Source organism: Papaver somniferum, chromosome 2, assembly GCF_003573695.1.
Source record: "Papaver somniferum cultivar HN1 chromosome 2, ASM357369v1, whole genome shotgun sequence".
Taxonomy (NCBI): domain Eukaryota; kingdom Viridiplantae; phylum Streptophyta; class Magnoliopsida; order Ranunculales; family Papaveraceae; genus Papaver; species Papaver somniferum.
Window position 1 is genome coordinate 13,802,791 of NC_039359.1, and position 23,595 is coordinate 13,826,385.

Consider the following 23,595-nt stretch of genomic DNA (forward strand, 5'->3'; position numbering starts at 1 on the left):
ATGAAACTGGTGAAAGAAGGTGATAAAGCTTGTCTTTACTCTTGTCGGTTAGAAGAACTTTCCCCAATGTACGGTCCTTAATAAAGAAATTATCAAGATGAAATTCAATATGAGCATCATATCTTGAGTAAATTGTCTCATTGTTAGTAAATTTTTCTTTAGAGAAAGAATGAGAAGTATATTATTTGACTTTAAATAACATGATGTTGTATCTAAAAAGGAAGAACCTATTGAGTGATTGGCAAACCTATTCCGTTATTCACGGTATGAATAATATATGCTCGACATGTGTCTGGTTAGGATTAATTTACCTGATTAGTGTTTGGTTTACTTTCTGTTGCACTTAAGATGTAAGAAACCCTTATCGAATTAAATGAATTTATATGTTGAGGATGCTACAGTAGAGTTACCATTTTCGATTCATTTATGTTCCTTTCATCTTCATTAACTGTACTAGAACTGTAAATAAGGAAACAATAAGTTTCTCATACTGATCACATGAATAACTAAGGATTGATCGTCGAGTTGAGTTTATACCTTGATTCGCATAAACTCCACCAAGAACTTTTATCCTTGGACGTGAGAAATACAACTGGGTATTCTCATACGTGCATGACAAAAAACCACAAAGAAAACTTTATTGGTGTAACTGAGTCATACGTCGTGTGTAATATATTGGCAGGGTAGCAGTACTTTATGTAGACAAGATTGTTTGAGGTAAAGTAGTACTTCCTAATTTGTGTATTATGATTAGTCTGAGCTGGAGAACACGAGAAAACATGCTACATCATGAGGATTGTGTGTGATGCAAGAGAGGAGTTGAGGTTGAGTATCAACCTTTTACGACCGACTATGCATGACTTGTGAAAGATAAATTCTCCCATGTCAGTCCATTTTATGAGCATACATAGGCCTAACTAAGGGATTCACGTAAAGTTTAGTTATACGTGTTTTGAATGAGTTTGTAAGGATCGAATCCATGGTGTCTAGTTGTGAACATTCTTATGAGACTGAGCATGAGGATCGCTCCTGATGAGAATGAGGTTTGGATGAGGCTCGTTCCTGATGAGACCGAGGCTTGTATAATGAAACTTAGGAGGAAGTTGACTTGACCATTGAGCCTCCCGGTAAAGTAATTAGTCGTGGATGTTTCATGAGAGTTCAAAGCATATATGACTTGTGAATCTAGCTAAGAGTCTACTAGAAGCCATTCATGAGGCTTGTTATTACGCCTCAGATAAATATCTCGTGTTTGTACAAGATTAAAGAGGATTCACCAATGCAGATATTACTTGGAGTCTGATGTGAGGCTCATGCGGGCGAGACTCTTGGGGTCTCATTCCATAGATTTTCATGATTGGCCTTGAAACCCTAGCTTTACCCTATATAAAAGAGTGTGATTCACGTTCGAGTCGCGCTTATGATGCTCAAGCTAACGAGTTAGCCACGGTCGTGTTCATGAAAGAGTAAAATTAGTAGAAAACTTAGTCGTACTCTAAGGAGGCAAACAAAGCAAGCTTAAGCCAGATTAGCATCTGAAATACTTACTCTTTTACTCTCAAATTCTGTCCATCAGAAAATCACCATCTATATTTATATTATTTTAAAAGTCTATAATCTTAGCACTAACTAATAAAAAAATATAATAATTATAGACAAAATTAATTTTTTTTCTAAGAAAAAAAATTAATTAATAAAAGAAAATAAAAAATGGAAACACGAGGGAGATATAAATTCAAAACCTCTTAAATAAAAAAGCAGAAAAAGAAAAAGAATTACATGAACGAAGTCATTCAAAAGCGGTTCATAAGAAAATTCTTTTCAAGAGCTTATAAGTAAATGTATTTCTTTGATAGCATTTTCCTACATAAACAACGCAAAACAGGTTGAAAATCATGTTCTCCATCACTAACGACGACTAAAATATTATACATCCATTATATTCATTATCGAAAGTATGCATGGCTAACCTGGTAAATTTATTAGCACAACATTAACAGTCATGGCTAGCTTCTGTAAGGAGATCCCATTATATGTTTTTTGCTCTCCGTGAACAAATATCACCTTCTCCTCAAACAAATCTAACATCGAGCTCCTTTTGAAAGGGCTTAGACTCACAATTTTAAAATAATTTATAGGCCAACTAAATAATTTTTTGACGATTAGGATGCTTAAAATCTGTTTGTCCTGAATGAAATGGTATCAACCCGCTAGTAATGGTGTTCCCCTTTTATGAGTCGTGAAAAATTTCTCCCAGTAAGTGTCACCAAAGTAAACCCTAGATTTCGGTGAACTCTTTTCGGAATGATAATTTCCCCATGAAAGCTATAGGTAACTTGACTAAATTGTATAAAAAGATTTTTTGGGCACCACACCATTTTGGAGGGGGACCATCATTTTAATTTTAGTAGGATATCTAGAAGTAAATTGAAACCACCCTTTATCCGAATATTTATGTTGATACCAAACTTACCCTTCCTACTTAAGTTAGTTAATGATTAGTTTGTGTAACGGTTAGTCAAATGATTAAGTTATTTAGTGTAATGATTAACTAAATAATTAAGTTAAATTAATTAGTGATTAGTGAGGTTAAATTAATTATAGGGTTAGAGAAAAATAAGAATATGGTTTTTGAACCTTTTTTTTTTTTGAGATGGGTGAACGTGAAATGAGTGTTTCGAGTGATGATTGCTCCTCCTCCGAATCAGAACTTCCTTCATCTCCTAGAGTATTCGCAAATCTTCACAACGATCCGGAAATGAGATTTGTTAGATGGTGATTGCATTCTTTCTCAAACTCAATCTCAAGAGCAAAATGATGGATTTTACCAGCCACAACCAGAACATAAAGTTTTGGTTACTCAAGAATGCTTCAAATTTAGTTAATGTTGTTTCAATCGGCCAAAACTTTCGGAAGAAAATGTTATAAACAAATTTCGGCTAGGTCAAATGAGTTCGTCTATGATATCTGAAGAACATGTAGCCGAACTATTCTGTAATTGAAATTCGACTAGTGTTTCAGCAGACATAGATAGTCGAACTCCTATTCAATGGAGGTTTTGGTTAGTTTGGCTATCTTTTTCCAGGAGAGGTAGTCGAACTCTTATGCTAGAGTATACAAACTACAGTTTGGTTTGGAGAAAATATTTGCAACATAACCGAATTTAACCATATGTTCATGCAGACCATAGTTCGGTTAGAACAAAATATTTGCGACTTAACCGAATTCAACATATGGTCTTACAGACCATAGCTCGGTTAGGAGAATTTTTTTTTTAACTTAACCGAACTCAACATTTGGTCTTACAGGCCATATTTCTGTTAGGAGAATTTGCGACGAAACCAAACTCAACATTTTGTCTTACAGACCATAATTCGGTCAGGGAAAAATATCTTCGACGGAACCGAACTCAACATTTGGTCTTACAGACCATAGTTCGGTTAGGACCAAAAAACGTTTTCCCAACCGAAGTGTTCTTCTTATTCTTCATTTCCTAAAATTCGGCTACAAAATTAGGGTTCGATAAAATTATCTCTTAACCGAACTTATATCTGTAGCTTGCTTTTTCACGTTATTTTGATGATTACTACTCAAACTTGTGAATCAAAAACAAATCAAAAGTAATGGGTATGTGAGAATCATCTATGGTTACTAATGAATTTTTTTCCAACTATTTTGGCGATGAAATTTTATGAATCAATGACGAGGAACAATTCTTGAAAGAGGGAAAAAAGAAGAAGATGAAATGATTAAAAAAATACAAACTTAAAAATTCGACTATCTCACGATGAATTTGTCTTTTTTTAGTGGTTTTGATTAGATTTGTATATTATAAGGTTAATGGTAGGTTAGTCATTTCCAACCTTAGGACACCCCCTTATAAGTGTAGATAGAATGGCTTAATCAAATCAAGGTCCCAAAAAAAGGAGTGGTGCCCAAAAAATCCGTTCACGATGTATATTGGGTTGGGGGCAAAACTTTGAGAACAAAAAGCATTTTCGGCCCAAGTATGATGATGCAAAAGCCTGCATGAACGGTCTCACACGACACAATTGCCATCCTTCGCGGTGGTGCATGGTAATAGACTAATCCAGGTCATCAGATTGCTGAGCATCACTATAGATTCATATCTGTCGCTAGGAATTCCGAGATCTAATTGCTAGCTTGCTAGATATCACACAAAAGAAACCCTGACATATTTTCCATCAACCCGTTCATACTCCGGCTAATTCGTTTGCAGTTTCTTCTGAAGTAGACACCAAGCTTTGTATATCAGACCTCTTCAAGCGATGCTAGGCCAACTCAGCCAGCTGAACTGAACCCACTAGTGACCCAACCTGCCATCCTGACAACTAGCCCAACCTCGGCACTTCCATTCAAATGAAACGGGCAAAGACCGAAGCATATATGGACTTCCAGCATTTCCTATTTACAGAGCAAGTCATGAAAGCAAGATATCAAAAAGACCCTGCAATAGATTTGGTCGATTTTGTCTAACAGAAGATCATATATAACCAAGTTCGACATTTGCATATAATCGGGCTTTAGTTCCTGGGCATGCTTCAATGTTAGTTGCAGAAAGGCTCAAATAATGCACCCTTGCTTCTCCCATAATAGCTATTCATTTTGCCAGAGCCGCTCATCATAACTTATTTTCAAGCACAATTAGTTAGTTACAGCTATTAGGCACATTATTATTATAACCTACCCATGCATTACTCTGTGGGGGCCCGTCTACAACATCTCAATCACCATAATACAAAAACTTTATGTAAATCAAGTATCTTCGCTGTGAAGAGACTGAATTGTTAATCAGGACCCATCAAAGGTGTAGTTGAAGATTACTGAATGACATTCTGGTTGGAAACATGGGCAGAATTTGTAGCTTCTTCTCTATATAATGATCCCCCATGAGTCCATCCATTACCACTACTCCAACCTACTTGAGAAAACTAAGAGAGAAAGAGAGGAGAGTGAGAAAAAGAGAGAGAGAGAGAGAGAGAGCTATAGAAGATGTCTCAACTGATAGAAGAGATGAGGTCCAAGGCAGTGATTTACACTGGAGACGAGATTGGACAAGAGAAATGTAAGTTCTTGTTAACAGAAGTTGGTTTGCCAAATGGGTTGTTACCATTGAGAGATATAATAGAATGTGGGCATGTAGAGGAAACTGGGTTCGTATGGTTAATTCAAAAGGAAAAGATCGAACATAAGTTTGAAGCTATACCAGGGACCTTAGTTTCTTATGCAACTGAAGTCACAGCTGTTGTTGAAAAAAACAAAATCAAAAACCTTACTGGTGTCAAGGTAAGAGAGCTGATGATTTGGGTAAGGTTAACTGAAATTTATGTTGACGATCCTCCTACCGGGAAGATTACGTTCAAGAGTTCGATTGGTATTAACAAGACACACCCTGTCTCGGCCTTTCAGATTGAAGATATGAAACAATTCAAGGAATGAAAACTGCTTTTAGTCTTCTCTTTATTATACATATAGATATGTTGTCTTTTCATCATAGTGTTTCTGCCTTTCATGTTATGCATGTATGTTGTCTTTTCATCATTTGGTTATTATGTTTTTTCAGTGTTTATGTTCCTCGATAAAAATATGAATGTTCACTAAGTTCAAATATTACGTACTCGAACTCGATCACTTTGATCTTCTGTCTGGTAACTCTAGTCTTATTTATTCTTACACCTGCTAAATTGTCATGGAAGTAGCCAGGGCAGGTGCTCTACTTGTCGGTGTGCTTTCTCCAAGTTTAAGATCACCCCTATTAACATCGATGCAGTTAGGTTAACTCTGAATCCTCTCCTCCTGGATGGTTTAATTAAGGTTCTCACAGAATTTTTCTTTTCATCCTGTTTTGGTTTGAAAACAAGAAACTTGATCTACAGGTAAATTGTTGCGGCTAAAGCCTTCTTTCCCAGGACTGATATGTGAGCTAAACCGATGCAACGGTCCTACTCAAGGCTGCTGAATGGATACGGAAGCTACAACACTCTGGAATAATTATAGGTGGCTACCAAAGTGTCAATTCATTAATGCAAGTGTTAATGCAACCGCTTTCTGTTGAGCTCTAACTTTGCAGATAGAGGTCAATTTTTGATGACCCGCTCTATTTAGTGTTTATACAACCACTTCTGTTAACTTTTAATACAACCATAATGTCACCATCTTGTTTTGTTCATCGCAATAAGCTTATGTCCATTAAACATCATATGGCAAGTTACTCATTCTCATTGATAACATGGGTAAATATTACTCCCAACCAACCAACTTGGGAGGGACAGAGACAGAGAGATGACTCAGATGATACAAGAGATATACATATGCGCTATTCCTAAGGTTAAGACCCCTATATGCCTATTGAAATTGCCCCAGCTTTTTTCAAGTTAGAGCAAGCACTAGGGAATGGCAACACGATGATGGAGTTCTTCCATACATAGCCAAATATCCATGGCAGAGCAAGTTCTGTGGTTAATGGTCCCATGGAAATCTTACACTTTATACAGTCTAATTCTTTGCAAATATGTGATTATAACGACCCCACAAATGCGTCATTGTGAGCCATTTGTATGATTATAGCATTCTATTTTTTTTGTAATAATGAAAATTTAACAAAGCAAAGAAGCTAATATCTGCTGAAGTAATTGCTCTATCACTACTATCACAGGACTCTAATAACCCCCAGCTTTCAGAGTAAGCAAAATATTAATATTAACAAGAGAAGTTATTTACTACTACAGCAGTCTTCCTTCCAAAGATTGTAACAGTTAGGAAAATCTACCAAAAGGTTACGCTGAAATTCCTTTACCCACAACAGAACTGTGTATAGCTTGAAGAAGACTTGCGCATGAATTTAGTATTTCAGATACGGTGGGAACACGTCAATAACTGATGCAAAACTCTGGGTGGATTTCGTACACTTTGTCTAGTGAACAGACAGCTAAGGTGCCTGTAATCCAAGATAGCTAAATTAAAAACTTTTCTGGTAATTTTTTTCCTTTAGATAAGTGGTACAGTTTCCAAGACATGAAATCTTATGCACCAGCTCAGAATAAAATCTAGCACTAAGAATTTTAAAATATAGAGCATTGTCAGATAACATACCATGGAAGCTCTGACCCACTTCCCACCAACCCAATCCTGATGGGGCCTCAACTGAGAATGGTCATACTCCAACTCTTCTGAGCTTTCCCTGAAGAAGACAATATACTTTGAGTCACTAAGAACTTTGGATATCACCCCGCACCACCAACCATTCGAGATTTCAGCATCAACTTCTTGGAGCAAGCTGTAACTTTCGAGCTTTGGATTGTAAGGAGGGATAGGCCTGATACACTTGATCTCTACTTCTTTTCTCAAGAGCTTTGTCTCATCTTCTGACTTCAAATTTAGATACTCTATAAGGTACTTGTTCTCATTAATCTTTTTCACGACAGTCCCATCGAACCAAGATCCAGCAAAGCCAGTCACTTCTACAGTATCTCCCACCTTAATCCAAGATGACTGCACAATCTTCAACCCAAAAATTATATACATGACAGAACAATGTCACAAACAAAATCTAGTTGAAAACAAATATATAGTCAAGCACACCCAATCTGCCAAGAATACCAACAAACAAAATAGAAACACAGAAAGGGCTACAAACGGAATATGTTCCAATTATATAATTGAAACATAAGGTACAAACTAGAAAGGCACATGTCTTTGAAACTCCTCAATTGGGAACTTAAGTATATTTCCTATATATAATAGAGATAAGACAATGAGCTGGACAAAAAGATGTTCATACATGATAAATAGTAGTACATTGAGACAAGATACCAAAAGCGAGACTGGTATTTGATTAATGGAAATTCAACAATCACAAATTGATGTTTCGTATACTCGTTTTGGTTAGAGGGGCAGGGGATGCTTCAAAAAAGTAAGTAAAATTTTCAACACACAGAGGCAATATCCAAATTTCATAAACAAAACAGAACCCCCTTTGAACAGAGTTCAATAAACAAAATCAAACCCTAAACCCTAAATCTCTCAAATTCATACATTTGATACAAAATACCCAAATTCAAGAAACCCTAAGAAGGAAAAGTTCAAGAAAAAGCATTATACCTCCTCCTCCTGTTGTTGAGGTTGTTGTTCCTTAACCTGCAGTTGAGGTTTTTGCATCTCCTCCTGACGCTGAGGGTGTTCCTTCTTCTGTTGTTGAGATTGTTCCTCATCCAAGGGTGGTGGAACCCAAGAACCATGAACCCATTCTCTATGAACTCTAAGTTTATCTTTGTCAATCTTCAATTCTTCTTTAGAATCTCTAAAATACAAAACAAATTTATTCCCATTTTCAAGAATTTTAGTCACAACACCTTCCCACCAAGCATCTTCATAAAAAGCATCAACAGAATCACTAATTTTATGATTATTCTTCTCATAATCAGAATCTTGAGGAGGAATGGGTCTAACATGAAATACATCAATGAATTCTTTCAAGGGTTTTGAGGTTTTCTCATCTTCTACTAGATTATCATACTCAATGTAAACCTTTTTGTTCTTGTTTACTGCCTTTACTACTTTTCCACTAAACCATGCTCCTCTGAAACCTTCTTCATTAGAGCATACTTCAACTTCATCTCCTTTTTCAAAATGGGTTTCTGCCATTTTTGTGCTGTTTGTTAAAACCCTAGAACTGATTTCGAGAAAGGGTTTTTTTTTTGGGTTATTGGCGGGAGGAGAGGAATGATCCGAAGAAGAAAGAGTAAAGTAAAGAACCCCCTCTACTACTAGGGTACTTGTTGTAATTACAGTCTTTTGTAAGGGTATTATTGTCTTTTGTGTGGGGATATTTTATGCATGATTGCTATTTCGTATCCCAACTATCTCTATGTACTGTCATAAAATTAATCCCCTGTTTTTTTCTACTCTCACAATGACTTCTGCAATTCCAAAATTTTCTTCCGCCATTAAATCAACCTTCAGTTTAAGTTCTTCACTAAAACAAACAATAAATCTATCAATCTTAGAAGCCCATCTGAAAAAATGTATGAATTTGATAGAATTCAATCAAATCCATTCTCGAATGGTAGTTTCAGGGTTTATCAAAGACACATATGCAGCAAGTAGACTCATACATTTTTCCTCAACTGCTCCATTCATTCATTCAAACCATTTGTTTCACATTTTAAATCATATAGAAAACTCAAATGGGTTTACTTGGAATGTTGTTATGAAATCATTTTTACAAAGAAAATCACCTCAAATGTTGATTCCTTTATATAAAATGATGTTACAGAAAAATGTCGAACCTGATAACTATACATTTCCACTTTTGTTACAATCTTGCGGTGTTAGATTGTGTGAATTTGATGGGAAAATGATCCATGATCATGTTATGAAAATGGGTTTTGAATATGATGTTTATGTTGTTAATACTTTGATTAACATATATGTTGTTTGTGGGAATTTGAGGGATGCAAGACAATTGTTTGATAAAAGTCTTGTGTTAGATTCTGTTTCGTGGAATTCTATGTTGGCCGGGTATGTCAAAGCTGGAGATGTAGAGGAAGCAAAGTCAATCTTTGATCAAATGCCGGAAAGGAATATAATTGCTTCGAGTTCGATGATTGATTTGTTTGGCAAAACAGGACGGACGACTGAAGCTCGGTGTTTATTTGATGAAATGTTTGAAAATGATATGGTTTCATGGAGTGCTATGATATCTTGTTATGAGCAAAATGGGATGTTTGAAGAAGCTTTGGTGCTGTTTGCAGAGATGAACTGCAAGGGAGTAATGGTAGATGAAATTGTGATTGTTACTGTTATTTCGGCTTGTGCAAACTTGTTGGCGTATAATGAAGGAAAGTTGACCCATGGCCTTGCGGTAAGAATTGGAATTGAACCATATATTAATATTCAAAATGCGTTAATTCACATGTATTCAAAGTGCGGTGACATAAGATCTTCTCAGAGGTTGTTTGAGGAAAGCCCACTGTTGGATGAAATATCCTGGAACTCTATGATTTCTGGATACTCAAAAGCTGGGTTTATAAGACATGCTCGAAGATTGTTTGATTCGATGCCCAAAAAGGATGTTGTTTCATGGGGTGCGATGATATCTGGTTACGCTCAACATGAACAGTATGAAGAGACCTTGGAATTGTTCCATGATATGCAGCTTGGAGAAGTTAAGCCTGACGAGTCTACGTTAGTCAGTGTGGTTTCAGCCTGTGCTCACTTGAACAATGTAGATCAAGGTAGTTCAGTTCATTCATATATTAGGAATAATGACATAAAGATCAATCCAATTCTTGGTGCAACCCTGATTGACATGTACTTGAAATCTGGCTGTGTTCAAAATGCAATGGAAGTGTTTAATGGGATGGAAGAAAAGGGAGTTTCAACTTGGAATGCTCTAATTATGGGATTAGCCGTGAATGGTTCTGTTGAAGTATCATTCGAGAAATTCTCAGAGATGCAGAGGTGTGGAGTAGAACCTAACGATGTAACATTTTTAGGAATCCTAAGTGCTTGTAGACATGCAGGCTTAGTAGATGAGGGTCGTCGTTATTTTGAATCCATGATCAGCATTCACAACATAGAACCGAACATTAAGCATTATGGATGCATGGTAGATCTTCTTGGTCGTGCTGGTGCGCTTGAAGAAGCAGAAGAACTCATTGAAGATATGCCAATGGAACCAGATGTGGCTACTTGGGGTGCTCTTCTTGGAGCTTGTGAGAAGCATGGGAATACTGACATGGGTGAAAGAATAGGAACGAAGCTCATTGAGAGGTATCCTGATCATGATGGGTTTCATGTGCTATTATCCAATTTTTATACTTCTATGGGTGAGTGGGAAAAGGGTGCAGAAATCAGAGGGAAAATGAAGAAACAGGGAGTAGTGAAAATTCCAGGTTGGAGTTCGATTGAAGCCGATGGTGAAGTTCATAAATATCTTGCTGGAGTTAGAATGCACTCTTGACATATTATTGTTGGATCCAAATCCAAGGTCTTTTCCAGTAGCTAGTACCGGGTCGACTAGAAAATATCTCCTAAAAGTCGAACATAGGTTTTACGCCGGCCTCGCACAACTTGCACTACGGCAAGCAAATTGGGTTAATTGGGTTCACGAGACTGAATATTGCTGGATGAGACTGAAGATTGCAATGCTCTCAGCACCAAGGAACAACTTTTGACTCAAGGGCTTAATTACAAATTCAAGAAACAACTTTTTGACTTATTTTAAGCTTACACTAGCTTATTACCACCACTCAACTCTACATTTCCATCCAACTCCCTACCTAATTTTGTAAATGACCCATGTACCCTTTGTTCCTATTCTGAACAAAACGATTAAACTGGAATGATGAGAAGAACATTTAAAGAAGGAACCAACAATGGCATCTCTGACTGCAATTGGTTTGACTGGAAATCCATCTTTCTTCTCTATACAAAACCCAAAACCCAATTCATATCCTTCTTCTTTTTCTTTTCTTACTAGACAAAATAATCTTGCTTTGAAAAGATGGGTATCCTTGAATAGGAAAATCAAAGCTGTGGAAGAGACTGCAACTGGTTCTTCACCTGGATTATATTCAGCTCAAACATTTGAGCTTACTGTTAAAAATGTTGATTTGGTTCTTGAAGATGTTAGACCTTACTTGATTGCCGATGGAGGAAATGTTGATGTGGTTTCTGTTGAAGATGGAATCATCTCTCTTCAACTTCAAGGTTAGCTCTTCTTCGTTCCTACTTTAATTATCTTACGACTCGTTGTTTTTGTGCGGTTTGATAGAAATTTTGATTCTTTAATGTATTTTGCGTTAATTGGGTTTACGTTTTTATTAAATTTGGAGAATCCGTTCTCAAGGAATTAGGAGAAAACTATGACACCAACGGATTTTGTGCTAATCATATCTAATATACCCTACTTCTCTTACGAAGAATTCGGCAATAGACCCATCTTCATAATAGATGTGTACTGGAGGAGATATGGAAAATGAGTTTTCAAGGAATTAGGAGGAAACTATGAATTACCCACTAATCTTTTGTTTATTTGTTAATCTGTTGTGGTTCTAGTATTCCCTACTTGCTATGAAGGTTTTCGAAATAAATTGATTCAAAAATCAGCTATGTGGTTTGGGTTGAAGATGGGTACTAGATTAGGAGACCTGTTAGTTTGGGTCCTTGATTTCTTAGAAGAAGAATTAAAATTTGAGTATCTTTAGGGAGCCTCAATGCGCCAGACTGCAACATGTAGAAGGTTGTGCTTGCTGCTCAACTAGGCTGTAGTATCATGCTAGAGGTTCAGCCTTCCCTCAGAACCAAACGTGAGGGATTCAACTTATCCAACTCCATGGAGTTATTGAATTGTTTGTCATGCCCGAGTTTGTCCAATCCTGTTATAAAGTTCTTTATTTCAGTGATGTGAAAACATAACTAAACATAATTAATGTAGGATCAATTCCTTCTAGAAATGGCACGATTAATTAGGACATCCCTCCAGTGAAAGGGAATAGTTTTCCCTGCTTCCCTGTTGCTATACATCGGTTACTGTTATTTGAGTTGCTTGGTTATAACTCTTCAAGTAGGTGATTCATTTGTCCCGAAAAAGCGCTGCTTAATGCATTTCTTTTAATAAGTCAGCCAAAAATGCTGCAGGACTACTCGTGAAATGGATTGTCTAGTTTCAACTTAGCAGAAACTAATTCTAGTTCTCATACGGGTGTTGCAGGAGCATGTGGAAGCTGCCCTAGCTCAACAACCACCATGAAAATGGGGATTGAACGTGTTTTGAAGGAAAAATTTGGAGATGCAATCAAGGATATCTGTCAAGTCTCTGATGAACAACAGAATGATACCACTGTTGAGGTAAGTCTTCCACTCACTTAGATGTGTAGATAGGAACAATATAGATAGTTCTAGTTTACTAGATATAAGTAGTCGATAACAATTACATTTTAATACAGGCAGTCAATGGTCATCTTGATATACTTCGACCAGCAATTAAGAATTATGGTGGAAGCGTGGAAGTAATATCTGTTGATGGAGGTGATTGCCATGTTAAATACATGGGACCAGAGTCAATTGGATCAGGAGTTAAAGCAGCTATCAAGGAGAAGTTCCCAGACATTGTGAATGTCATATTGACTAGTTAGTTTTCTATCATTGGAGCACAGGAAATCTCAGGTAGTCATCAGATAAAGATTTTTACTTTATATATATCCATGAGCAAAATGCTTTAGATACATGTTGTCCACTTGCATAATTCCTGTATGGGTCTTTACCCTGCCGATACATGATACTTTAGTGTATGTGCGTGCTCTTAATAGATCTCTGCAGTGCAGAATTTTTTTTGTTTTAGTTCAAGTAGTTGAAACTCACTATACAACTCTGAAGCTCTTTATTTCCCTTCTCATTTACATCTAATATTGTGTTTTTTCTTTTAAAGATGTTGCTAATATTTACCGAGTATTGGTTACTGATTTCACGACGGGTGATGAAAACTGGAACGTTGTTGTCACTTTTATATGTATTCGTGTTTAAATCATGTACAGAAAGTTCATAAGCTAATGCTTCCTTCACCAATGAAAACTGTGTAGATACTTCTTAAAGAAATTAGACAGCCTCTTTTATATGTACATGAATTCAGATGAATCTAGTTACATAGTTGCTGTTCCAACAGATAAATCTACTCCATTTCTTCAGGCTCATCAGCAACAACCATAATTGATTTTAGCCAACGCGTCAAGTTGATTAAGAATGGTGTATAAACAAAGTAACATGTGCTTGTCCAACTAATCAACCCCTGCATTTTGCAGAAGAAAACTTGAAATCTTGAATCGGAAAAGATTTCTAACGCCAAGTGCAAAACTTTAACCCATCTATAACTTACCTGACCCAAGACTTCAATGTTGGCCTGGGGATAATACCACAGGTGAAAAATTCTGAAGAAAAGTGTCCAGAAAATCAGTTATCCAGTTTTACCATGTTATAAATTCTTCATGATTCTGGAGACTATGAGAAAGGGTTAATGCAGTTAAGATTCAGAATAAGAAAGGGTTATATGTTATTACTTGATTATGGGAACCTCAGCTAATGGACATCCAAAACCAGTAATGCAAGCTAGAGTGAAACCAATCCATGTCCGATCAAAGTTGAGCCATATTAACTCCGCCAATGCAAAGAGTATGTAAGTTTCAATGTTGTCTGCTACACCAGCTTTGTACATTTCAGCACTCAATGCAATGAAAAGCACCAATGCTCTAATGAAGCAAGAAAGATGTTAAGAACCGGATTATAAATTGCGATGAATGTGAAAGTAGAGAGAAACTCACCCTAATGAAAATGCTGTTCTCTCCAAGCTTCCTTGTGGAACTAATTTAGACTCAGAAGAAGCTCTTTCATCCAAGAAAAGTTGCAGCAAACCGACAGTACAGTAAAACAGCCCAAGCAAAGGTGGGACCTAATGAAAAATGGTTCACAAATAAGCGACTAAAACTACATTATCTATAACTAGTTGAAAAAACAGAAAAGAAATGATAACTATACATCAGAGAAGAATAGAAATGATCAATACCCATATGTTTGTGTGAAGCGGTCCGATATCGACAGAACCATTTTGATATATTTGAAGATTAACATTAGAATGAATTCCATCAATCAGAGGACCTAAGACGAAACCAGAACCAAAAAGAGACAGAGAAATTGATGGCAAATTGGCTCTAAAACTTGTTCTGCTCTTATCATTTCTCAAACTACAAATTGGTTTTGAAAGAACTCGATGGGATTTTGGATGATTAAGATAGTAGTTGAATAAAGGGAACGAATAACAAGAGTTTGTAGTGAGAAAATGTGGGTTGGCATAGCTTCCACCTCGGGAAATCACTCTTACAAAGTAACCTGTTATAGGGGCCGAAGGAACCGTTAGAGGGACTGAACCATGATATTAATGTCCCTCTATCTAGCTGGTTAGGGATGTCCTGTTGGTATTGTAAATTGACCAGATTATCCTTTTAGCTTTAAATGGACTAATTTACCCTTCCTTTTTTAGTGTTCTCCACTATTTTTAAACCTAATGAATCAGAAGAAAGAAAACTAAATCAGTCTTCTTCATCTTCTGTTCTTCTTCATCAACGTAACCTCCATTAAAACTGAAAATTTCATCATCTTCGACTAATCGAAAAATTCTAATCGTTAATTGAAATCTACATTAGAGATGCCGAATAAGAAGAAAGTTGACAAAGATTGTAGTGATTTTAACCAACCACATCCTCCAATAGGTCAAGAACAACAATTTCAAACCCCTCAATCGGAGAAATCAACTGGAATGACTTATATGAGGTATGTTTCGAAAAACCCAGTTAGGGTTTAGTTTATTTTCTTCGATTTAAGTTAAATTTGTATCAAAAATTAGGGTTTTAGATGAAAATTGAAATTCAAAATTCTGGGTTCATGTGAGTTACAGTTGCTTTTAACCAAAGTTTGAAAAACACCCGTTTTTTCCAAAAAAAAAACACCCGTTAAAACGGTCACACCCATATATCGTGGCCGTGAGGGTCCCCGAACCCCGTGCCTATATAATGCCGATAAATAGGAAATAACGGTAGTTTTTTAGGACCGTTTTTCCGTTTTCACACACGTAATAACCTTTTTTCTAAAATTGAAATTTACGTTTTTTCCATCTAAATAACATTTTAACGTAAGTTTTATAAACCATTTTTTTTTCTGTTTTCACGTTAGTTATAACCGTTTTTTAATACAAAAGAATATAAAAATATTTTATACAATTCTTTATATTTTAAATTAAAGATTAAAAAATTACAACTAATATTTTAAAAATAAAAGAATAAAATAATAATATATAGAAAACGTTATAACAACGTTATTTGACCCGTTATAACTGTTTTCACGCACGTTGTAACCGTTAGATAGGAATTTCAAACCATAATTCTTTTTCATTTTCTATTTAACCGTTATAACGCCCGTTATTTTAGAATAACGTATAAAAAACACGTTTTTTTTCCTAAATAACGCGATTTTCGCCTGAAACGTGCTCACACCCGTCAAAAGGTATTATAACGGTCACGCTCAGTAGCCGTAACCTGAGTCGTGACCTGTTTTTCAAACCTTGATTTTAACTCAATTACGAACCACAACTGGAGATTTTGATGTTGTTATGGTTTGTAATAGTTCAGTTACCAACCGTATGTTCTTAGATCTGAGAATTTTGTTCAGTTACGAATTTCTTCACTTACGGTTGATGTCAACACCAGAATTACGAACCGTAATTCTTCCTGTATGTCTCCAAATTTTTCTACGATTTGTATTTGTATCAACCGTAATGGAGTTACGGTATGTATTTGTATCAACCTTATCAAACGTAAATCTTCATGTGTCTCAACTTAAGTCGTTCAATATTTTAGTTGGTATACCAATCGTAGTTTAGTTACGGTTGGTCAGGATCCTCAACTTACAAACCGTAATTAGTTACGATTTATATTCACCATTTTTTTGGTTTGTTGTTTTCTATTTTGTTTGCTCAACCCTTAGGAAATCAATCAATTGTATTGCTTGTGTAGGAATCCTGATAGGGTGAAGAGTAAGAGAGGGAATAACTTAACTCTAATTTATCATACGCCCACCCCTCGCGGTGACAAGCATTTAGGGGTAGATACCAAGAATGAGAAGAAGAAAAATTAATTTGAAATTAGGTTGAGAAAACCACTTGTAGCTGAATTTGGAGTTGATTTAGAAGGAGTGGAACCTAATGATCAAGAAATTGAAGAGGTATGAGTCGAAATTAACCATGAAGGCAAAGAAAAACAAATTGTAGAGGAAGAATCTAATGATGAAGAAGATGAAGAAAATTCTACAGAATCCAATGATGAAGAAGAGGAGGAAGAGGAAGCAAATGATGAAGAGGAGAAAGAGGAGTAAAATGATGAAGAGGATAAAGAGGAAGAAAATGATGAAGAGGGAGAAAAAAACAAAGGAAAAGAGATTGTGCACCTCCAGTGAAAGAAAAGAAGCCGAGAAAGGATCCCGCACCGAAAGGGATGCATATTCCTAAAGGCAAAAAATTATTGTTGCTACTGAAGAAGAATAGAAGACCTTGGGGCGAGGCCCCAAATAAGTCTTCAATCTTATTTGGTTATACTGATTCCTGAGCCGCAAAAGTTTGTGAGACTAGGGTATGATTTTTCTTAAAACATTGAATTTATAAATTATTTTGATTCATTTTGTTTGTTTATCTCAGTCTAACAAAATATTTTTGTATATTTTTTTAAGACCATGCAAGGGCGAACAAATTTCTCAAGCGTCAAAGGGTTAAATATTGGCCATTAGGTGAAGAATGTGCTTTTGTTCGTAATTTAGTGGTTAGTACAAGATTATCGCATGGAATTCTGAATACCCAAGTGGAGTATGATAGTGTTTTGGTCTCTGCATTCAGGGAACAATATTGGCTTGAAACCGATACGTTTCATCTACCATTTGGAGAGATGACAATAATACCGGACGATGTGAAGCAAATTATTGACCTAGAAGTTGAAGGAAGATATGTGACAGAAGGTTTCGATAATAACATGTCTTGGACTGACCTTTACAGCCTTTTTCAAGAAACACTTGGGTGGGAGAAAGATGAAATGGAGATGGAGTTTCGGTTGGCTGCTGGCTATGACCCAAAAGAACCACATAAGCAACCTATCATTAAAAATCTATTGTTGAAGAATTTGAGGATGAAGTTTGGAGGAACGCTCGCAAAGGAAAGAGAAGTTGAGGTGATAGATGAAACAAGAGCTAGGCGTACAACCACATTATATTTGCTGTAATTAGGACCGTATTCATGCCTGATAACTCGGGAAATAGGGTGAATGTCCTACAATTGATAAAGGATTTTAACAAGATCAAAGATTATTCATGGGGCACTGCCACCTTTGCATATTTACTTGACAGCCTAAGAAAGGCCTCGAGGGTTGGAGCTACTGAAATTTCCGGGAATGTTGCGCTTCTAATGGCAAGTTTGGTTACATTTTTATTATATGATAGTTTGTTATATTTATTATTTTTAGTCATGTGCCGATTGTTTAAATTAATATATTTTTTGTAAGCATGGGTGTATGACCACTTTCCGAGCCTGAGACCTTCAACTAAATGGAAAGAAGATGATTATGACCCTATAGGAAAGAAGTTCAAGTTCACTGGTAGACAACAAAGGAACAAAGAGGAGAAGCTCGTTCGAGTGAGGAAGGAAATAGATGATTTCACTGTTGAAGATGTTATCTTTGACACTTATTTGAGGATTCAAAATGAAGTTGATGTTCGTCAGTTCACACAGACCGCAGGCTACAACGGACCACAGCTTACGTTATGACCAATCCTCGCCGAACTCTACGCCGAATTGGTCATATTCAAGAAAGGAAAACTTCAAATTATTCAAGGAAGGATCCGAGACAAAAGGACCCACAATTGTACTAAACTACCTCCCAAATCCGATGATTGATGCTTGGAACAACCTCCATAAAGAAAGATACCAACTCGCAGCGGGAGAGGCAAGGGATTGTAACAACACGAAAGAAGCCGATGTTGATTATATGGATTGGTATTATCATTTTGTTCATCCACATGTGATCAATAATGATCTCGAGGCCCAGGTATATATTAAAAAGCTCAAGCACAAATGAAGGTTGTCGAGGAGACCAAAGACAAAAAGGGTGTTTTTGGTTTGACTTGGAAGAAGCTGTATTTCATGTCGGTACGTAACTTTGTTATTCTCATGACTTTGGATTTTAAAATTAATTTATATTATGAAATAATCTCTTAGCACTCTTTTTGATATGTGAATAGAAAGAGCGAGGACAAGCTTTGGAAAATAGTATGACTTCATGCATCCGTAGTAATGGTGTGATTAGAGATCCTCAACAAAGAACCTTACAAGAGAAAATAATGAGCATGCATGATCCAACCATGACAATATTGTATGAGGGGTTGGTCAGGAAGAAGAGGCTTAAAAAGGAGCAGAAATTCTTTTGGAGGTGCGCGTACTAGCCATAGGGAACCGCCACCTAGAAGCGAAGAGAGAAATTTCGAAGAGGATGTGCAAGGTGCGGGTACTAGCCAAAGAGGTGGTTGTGGTCGCGGTGGTCGTCGTGATAGGCCTCGCACTCGTGGTGGTGGTGGCACCAACAAAAGAGGTCATGGTGGTCGTCGTGGTTAGTTATGAATTTGAACTTATGGATATTATGAGTTTTTGGATATACGAAATTACTTGATGTCATACTTAGTTTGTGGATATACGAAATTACTCAAGTTAGTCAACCATATTTGCCTTTGGCCCCGTCTTAGTGTAGCATATTTCTAGGCTAGCACTTTTCCAATGTCGGTATCGACAAACTTTCCTCCAAAATCTTGATCAGCTATTGTTTCATGAAATGATATTTGTTGCTAAAAGGGATCATCATCTTCAATCGGTATCACTTTGTCTTGGTATGTGGCTATAACATGCCGACATGGGAGCCCCAAACTTGTCATGTTTGTACAAACACACTCTTCTTCATAATTCCCCAATTCAAAATGTTTTACTGCATACATTATCTTACCAATTGCACGGTGCGAATCTTTAAATGTAATTCCCCTTAGCCACGAATTGTTTAACCATTTGGTGTGTTTTTTACTTCAGCTTTTTTCAAAAGACTCTGTAACTCTATCGTGATCACGGCGGAAATACGCATCTATGGCATCAAATACCGTAACTAACCCACCATTAGAACTATGAAATTTATTCTTCAGCCGGTTGTGAGATGACTCTGCCATACTCTTAGCTTGGTTGTCAAAGTTCATATATTGGTTAGTGAACGCAGCTACAAACTTCTCTTTGTGCGGATCCAACCAATTATCCAACAAATACTTCACAACACTTGGATAACTTCTTTTCCAATGAGCCACTAACATACGATCTCTATCCTCATATTCATCCACGGTGATAGAATGTGTCAAGGCTCCCCACTCCGATTTGAAACTATCCCACTTTAGTTCCGCCAACTTGTAATCTTCTTAAATTTCTCTTTGGATTCGTTTTGTTTATCTGCCGGTAGTTTCTTTAGTCTCTCCATTTCATTTTTTTTTTGGTTGGAAGGACAATGTGCATGCACTTAGTTTCAATACTATTCCACAAGTGGAACGTGCAAAGAAGGTTATCAGTGTACGGGAAACCCTCTTTATTTCATTCATCAAATCTTGTTCCTTGTAGGTACTAATCACCTTTGGAGTATATACCTTTACGTAGAATAACTTCACTTGTTTTAGTGCCCACACATAGCTCTCTTCGAACTCATTTTTCAAGAAGCAAAAACCAAAACTAAAAGGAGAATTGGTAGAAGTTTTTCCGACAATGTTCAACAACGGCATCTCAAACTTGTTGGTTTTGTATGTGCAATCCATTTGAAGCACTTGATGAGAGCACCGTGTCAACTTTACAAACTCAGGATGAGCCAATAAAAGATGTTTTATTTTTTTTTCTCATCTTCATCGTGGAAAACCGAGTAATTATGCTTCTCCCCCAAATTTCTTAATTGTTGCATTTCGATCCTTTGTTCCCATTTCTTATTCTTCAATTTTGTTCTTGCGCTGTAGATGTTAGCCAAAGTAGAAGCATTTTGTGGGTTTCTTTGCTTTAAATGAGCGAGGATATCAATGGGTTTCATACGATTTTGGGTCATTGAATCTATGATCATCTCTTCTTCTTCTTCAGTAAGGCGTCCAACATAAGGGTGTGTTAGCAAACTCTCCGGTATAAGGTGGTTATGACTACCGCATACAACTTTCTCCAAAAACCACATTTTTTCCGCGTTCCTTCTAAATTGAAACTTGAAGGGGCATCGGGTCTTCTTAGTGAAAGTAGTATTCTTCCTCTTTGTATTTGCTTCATGCACGATACCTTTTTTGTGACTTTTATGTTGTCCACTACACTCGAAAAACATTTGAAAGCTGTTGTCATTAGTGAAACCATTACAAACTATGATACACATAATCAACTTTCCTTGTTCTCTAGCCCATTGCTTGGCATCATCTTTCTCCTTCCATGTCTACAAAATAGGTTCAAAAACAAAAAGTTAGAAAACAAATTTAGCAATATGAAATTTCTAGTAATGTTTTCCAAAGATGAAAGAGGTATGTATTCATTATTAACCTACCAAGTTGGTCAAATAGTGAAAGGTAGAATCTTCGGTGAAAACTTTATTTGCTAAAGGTTGTTCATCCATTAAGGGAGGTACATCCACGACCTGGAAAAAAATATACCCACATTAGTGTAAATGAGGCATCAAAATGACAACATATGTCAAGTTACGGTTGGTAATGAAAGCGGCGAGACAAACCATAAATAAGTTACGGTTCAAAATTGTAATACAAAATAAACCGTAAGTAGCCTAAGGTTAGTCTCGATTTTCAATATACCAACCGTAAGTATATCAAACCGACCGTAATTTCACAATTCCAACCGTAGCAATCATTTGAAAACATATATGGTAAATTACGGTTCAAAACTAAAATCCAATATGAATTGTAAAAATAGTTACGGTTGATATCGATTCTAAACATACCAACTGTAACTAGTGCAATAAATACACCCATGCACATGATATGTTACGTTTGGTAAGAACCACACGATATTAACAACCGTAACTGGTATTATGATTGGGTTTCTCCAAATTTAACCAGTTACGGTTGGTAGTTGATCTTTTACGAACCGTAACTACTAATTACGGTTGGTTACGTAAAAAAGTCCAACCGTAAGTTTATCTGAAATGTAAAAGTTTTGATTTTTTTACGTACTTTGTATAATTTTGAGCAACAAAAATCTAATTGGAACTAATTTAGAAGTATAACTGGTCATTTTCAGGCACTGGTTCTTCACTTTGTTGGTTAATTTCTTCAATTGATTGAGATTGACCTTCACTTTGGGTTAAAATATCTATACCATGTAACAAATACTCCATATCCGGATCTCCTTCAAAAGGTATGTAATATTTGTTTTCTCTATCATATAGAGATCCACCCATCTCAAATTTTTCACTGGAATCACTCATTTTGGTTGAGTGAATCAAAACCTAGGGTTTCACAAATATCACAAAAGTTTTTCTTTTCTTCTCCTCTAAATTTTTTTTTAACTCTAAAATCTGATTTAGAGTAAATATAAGTGAAACTTAATCATTAACATTAAACTAGATTATCAACACTAAACTAGATTATCAACACTAAACTATGTAAGAGTTAATTAGTCATTATCAATTTTTTTTGGATAAGGAGCACTTGAAATTACCATGTAATGGCCATTTTTGTCCTATTATATCAGCCCCTCTAGTGATTTCTTCAGCCCCTATAACAAATTTGCTTACAAAAGCAGTCGACCTGTTAAGCCAATGGAAAAACAAAAGGTTTGACCCCTCCGTCAGCCTGGCGTAAGCACCAGAAATTTCTTCATGTTCTCAAAAGTTAATCTTCTAAGCTTTGATCTTACTAGTATTCACCTATCAGTTCCTCTTCTTGTGATTATTCTCAACAGTTACATTATCTACAAGACCAATTTAATTTACAGTTCTGAATCCGTCCTACATTCTATCAAAAATCATCCCAACAAGAAAATCTACGAGATTTACTTCAACAAGCTCAAATTCAATAACACACAGTTCATTAAACATCACTCAAAAAAGTTCCAAACCAGTATCCATCATTACACATTATACTTGCTTCCTAGCAATTACAATCTCAGTTGTTCAAAACAACCTTCTGCCAGTCCTAAATACTACTACCTGAAACATCGTGTTCAAACTACTTACCATTCTAAAAACCATACCCTACACCAAAATACTATTGCAGACCCATTCACTACTACTTCAAACCTGAAAAACCTTCAAAACAACAACATCTATTCACATCAATTTGAAACTAACACACATTCATCCAAAGCCGATCAAAAAAGGAGGAAAACAATGAATCTATTCACCAACTCCAGAAGAGAACTTTAATAGTCCTCTTCATCATAACTCCAGTTTTCATCCTCTTCATATTGCGCACTGTAGCTGCTGCCTGATGAAGCAGGAGAAGTATCACTATCTCTTGAAGAGCTACCATCATCACTATCTTCCTCATCATCATCCTCATCTCTGGCAGCATCAGGAATCTCTTCACCATCATCACTGGATTCTTCTCCACGAGTGGCTCTGGAATATCCTTGAAGGGACTGATCGCTGTCATATGCGTCAAAAATAAATTACTTTCTCACTACTCAAAATATATAATATAGCAAGGGCAAGAAAGGATTGTTCCCACAGAGAGGTCTTAGGTTGTCAAATTGTTTCGGTTTCCTACATAAAACAATGGGGGTATTTTTCTGATTTTGTAAAGTAAAAATAAAATAAAAGCAAATAAAGAAATAAACAAGCAAATCAAATAGAAGAGATATGGGTTAAGGATTCATATTCATTCACAAACATGCTTTTTAACAATAACTAGAATTGATATTTAATACCTCTTGTATTAAAGGCCCTAGGATACCTTGATCGCAAGTATATCCCGCAAATTTCCTCTTGTCGT

At 36.2% G+C, this 23,595-nt stretch overlaps 5 protein-coding genes across 5 annotated transcripts; 3 read left to right on the top strand and 2 right to left on the bottom strand.

The window, feature by feature from the left end:
- The first annotated feature begins 4,845 nt into the window (after nt 1-4,845).
- LOC113346954 lies at nt 4,846-5,673 on the top strand. Its single transcript, XM_026590515.1, has one exon. It carries the CDS (start codon nt 5,014-5,016, stop codon nt 5,458-5,460), a length of 447 nt encoding a protein of 148 aa, XP_026446300.1. The 5' UTR covers nt 4,846-5,013; the 3' UTR covers nt 5,461-5,673.
- A 1,008-nt stretch (nt 5,674-6,681) lies between these two features.
- LOC113346955 (DUF724 domain-containing protein 6) lies at nt 6,682-8,763 on the bottom strand. Its single transcript, XM_026590516.1, has 3 exons — nt 8,122-8,763; nt 7,114-7,521; nt 6,682-6,958 (listed from the first exon to the last, which is right to left on the bottom strand). The coding sequence occupies exons 1-3, from the start codon at nt 8,662-8,664 to the stop codon at nt 6,950-6,952; spliced, it is 960 nt and encodes a 319-aa protein (XP_026446301.1). The 5' UTR covers nt 8,665-8,763; the 3' UTR covers nt 6,682-6,949.
- Nucleotides 8,764-8,932: 169 nt separating this feature from the next.
- Nucleotides 8,933-11,024, top strand: LOC113350664 (pentatricopeptide repeat-containing protein At1g05750, chloroplastic-like). Its single transcript, XM_026594797.1, has one exon. The coding sequence runs from the start codon at nt 8,933-8,935 to the stop codon at nt 10,982-10,984; it is 2,052 nt and encodes a 683-aa protein (XP_026450582.1). The 3' UTR covers nt 10,985-11,024.
- A 341-nt stretch (nt 11,025-11,365) lies between these two features.
- Nucleotides 11,366-13,444, top strand: LOC113346956 (nifU-like protein 1, chloroplastic). The gene is made up of 3 exons (XM_026590517.1): nt 11,366-11,733; nt 12,737-12,873; nt 12,972-13,444. The coding sequence occupies exons 1-3, from the start codon at nt 11,400-11,402 to the stop codon at nt 13,158-13,160; spliced, it is 660 nt and encodes a 219-aa protein (XP_026446302.1). The 5' UTR covers nt 11,366-11,399; the 3' UTR covers nt 13,161-13,444.
- Nucleotides 13,445-13,504: 60 nt separating this feature from the next.
- LOC113350665 lies at nt 13,505-15,963 on the bottom strand. Its single transcript, XM_026594798.1, has 6 exons — nt 15,948-15,963; nt 14,582-14,904; nt 14,340-14,467; nt 14,079-14,267; nt 13,898-13,949; nt 13,505-13,810 (listed from the first exon to the last, which is right to left on the bottom strand). Exons 1-6 carry the CDS (start codon nt 15,961-15,963, stop codon nt 13,694-13,696), a joined length of 825 nt encoding a protein of 274 aa, XP_026450583.1. The 3' UTR covers nt 13,505-13,693.
- Nucleotides 15,964-23,595: the final 7,632 nt, after the last annotated feature.

Coding starts and splice junctions, on each gene's coding strand:
- LOC113346954 (XM_026590515.1), top strand. CDS start 5,014: ATGTCTCAACTGATAGAAGAGATGAGGTCCAAGGCAGTGATTTACACT.
- LOC113346955 (XM_026590516.1), bottom strand. CDS start 8,664: ATGGCAGAAACCCATTTTGAAAAAGGAGATGAAGTTGAAGTATGCTCT. Junction 7,522..8,121: donor CTCAACAACAGGAGGAGGAG/GTATAATGCTTT, acceptor TTTGGGTTGAAG/ATTGTGCAGTCATCTTGGAT.
- LOC113350664 (XM_026594797.1), top strand. CDS start 8,933: ATGACTTCTGCAATTCCAAAATTTTCTTCCGCCATTAAATCAACCTTC.
- LOC113346956 (XM_026590517.1), top strand. CDS start 11,400: ATGGCATCTCTGACTGCAATTGGTTTGACTGGAAATCCATCTTTCTTC. Junction 11,734..12,736: donor CATCTCTCTTCAACTTCAAG/GTTAGCTCTTCT, acceptor CGGGTGTTGCAG/GAGCATGTGGAAGCTGCCCT. Junction 12,874..12,971: donor AGAATGATACCACTGTTGAG/GTAAGTCTTCCA, acceptor ATTTTAATACAG/GCAGTCAATGGTCATCTTGA.
- LOC113350665 (XM_026594798.1), bottom strand. Junction 14,468..14,581: donor CGCTTCACACAAACATATGG/GTATTGATCATT, acceptor ATTTTTCATTAG/GTCCCACCTTTGCTTGGGCT. Junction 13,950..14,078: donor GCTGAGGTTCCCATAATCAA/GTAATAACATAT, acceptor ACTTTTCTTCAG/AATTTTTCACCTGTGGTATT.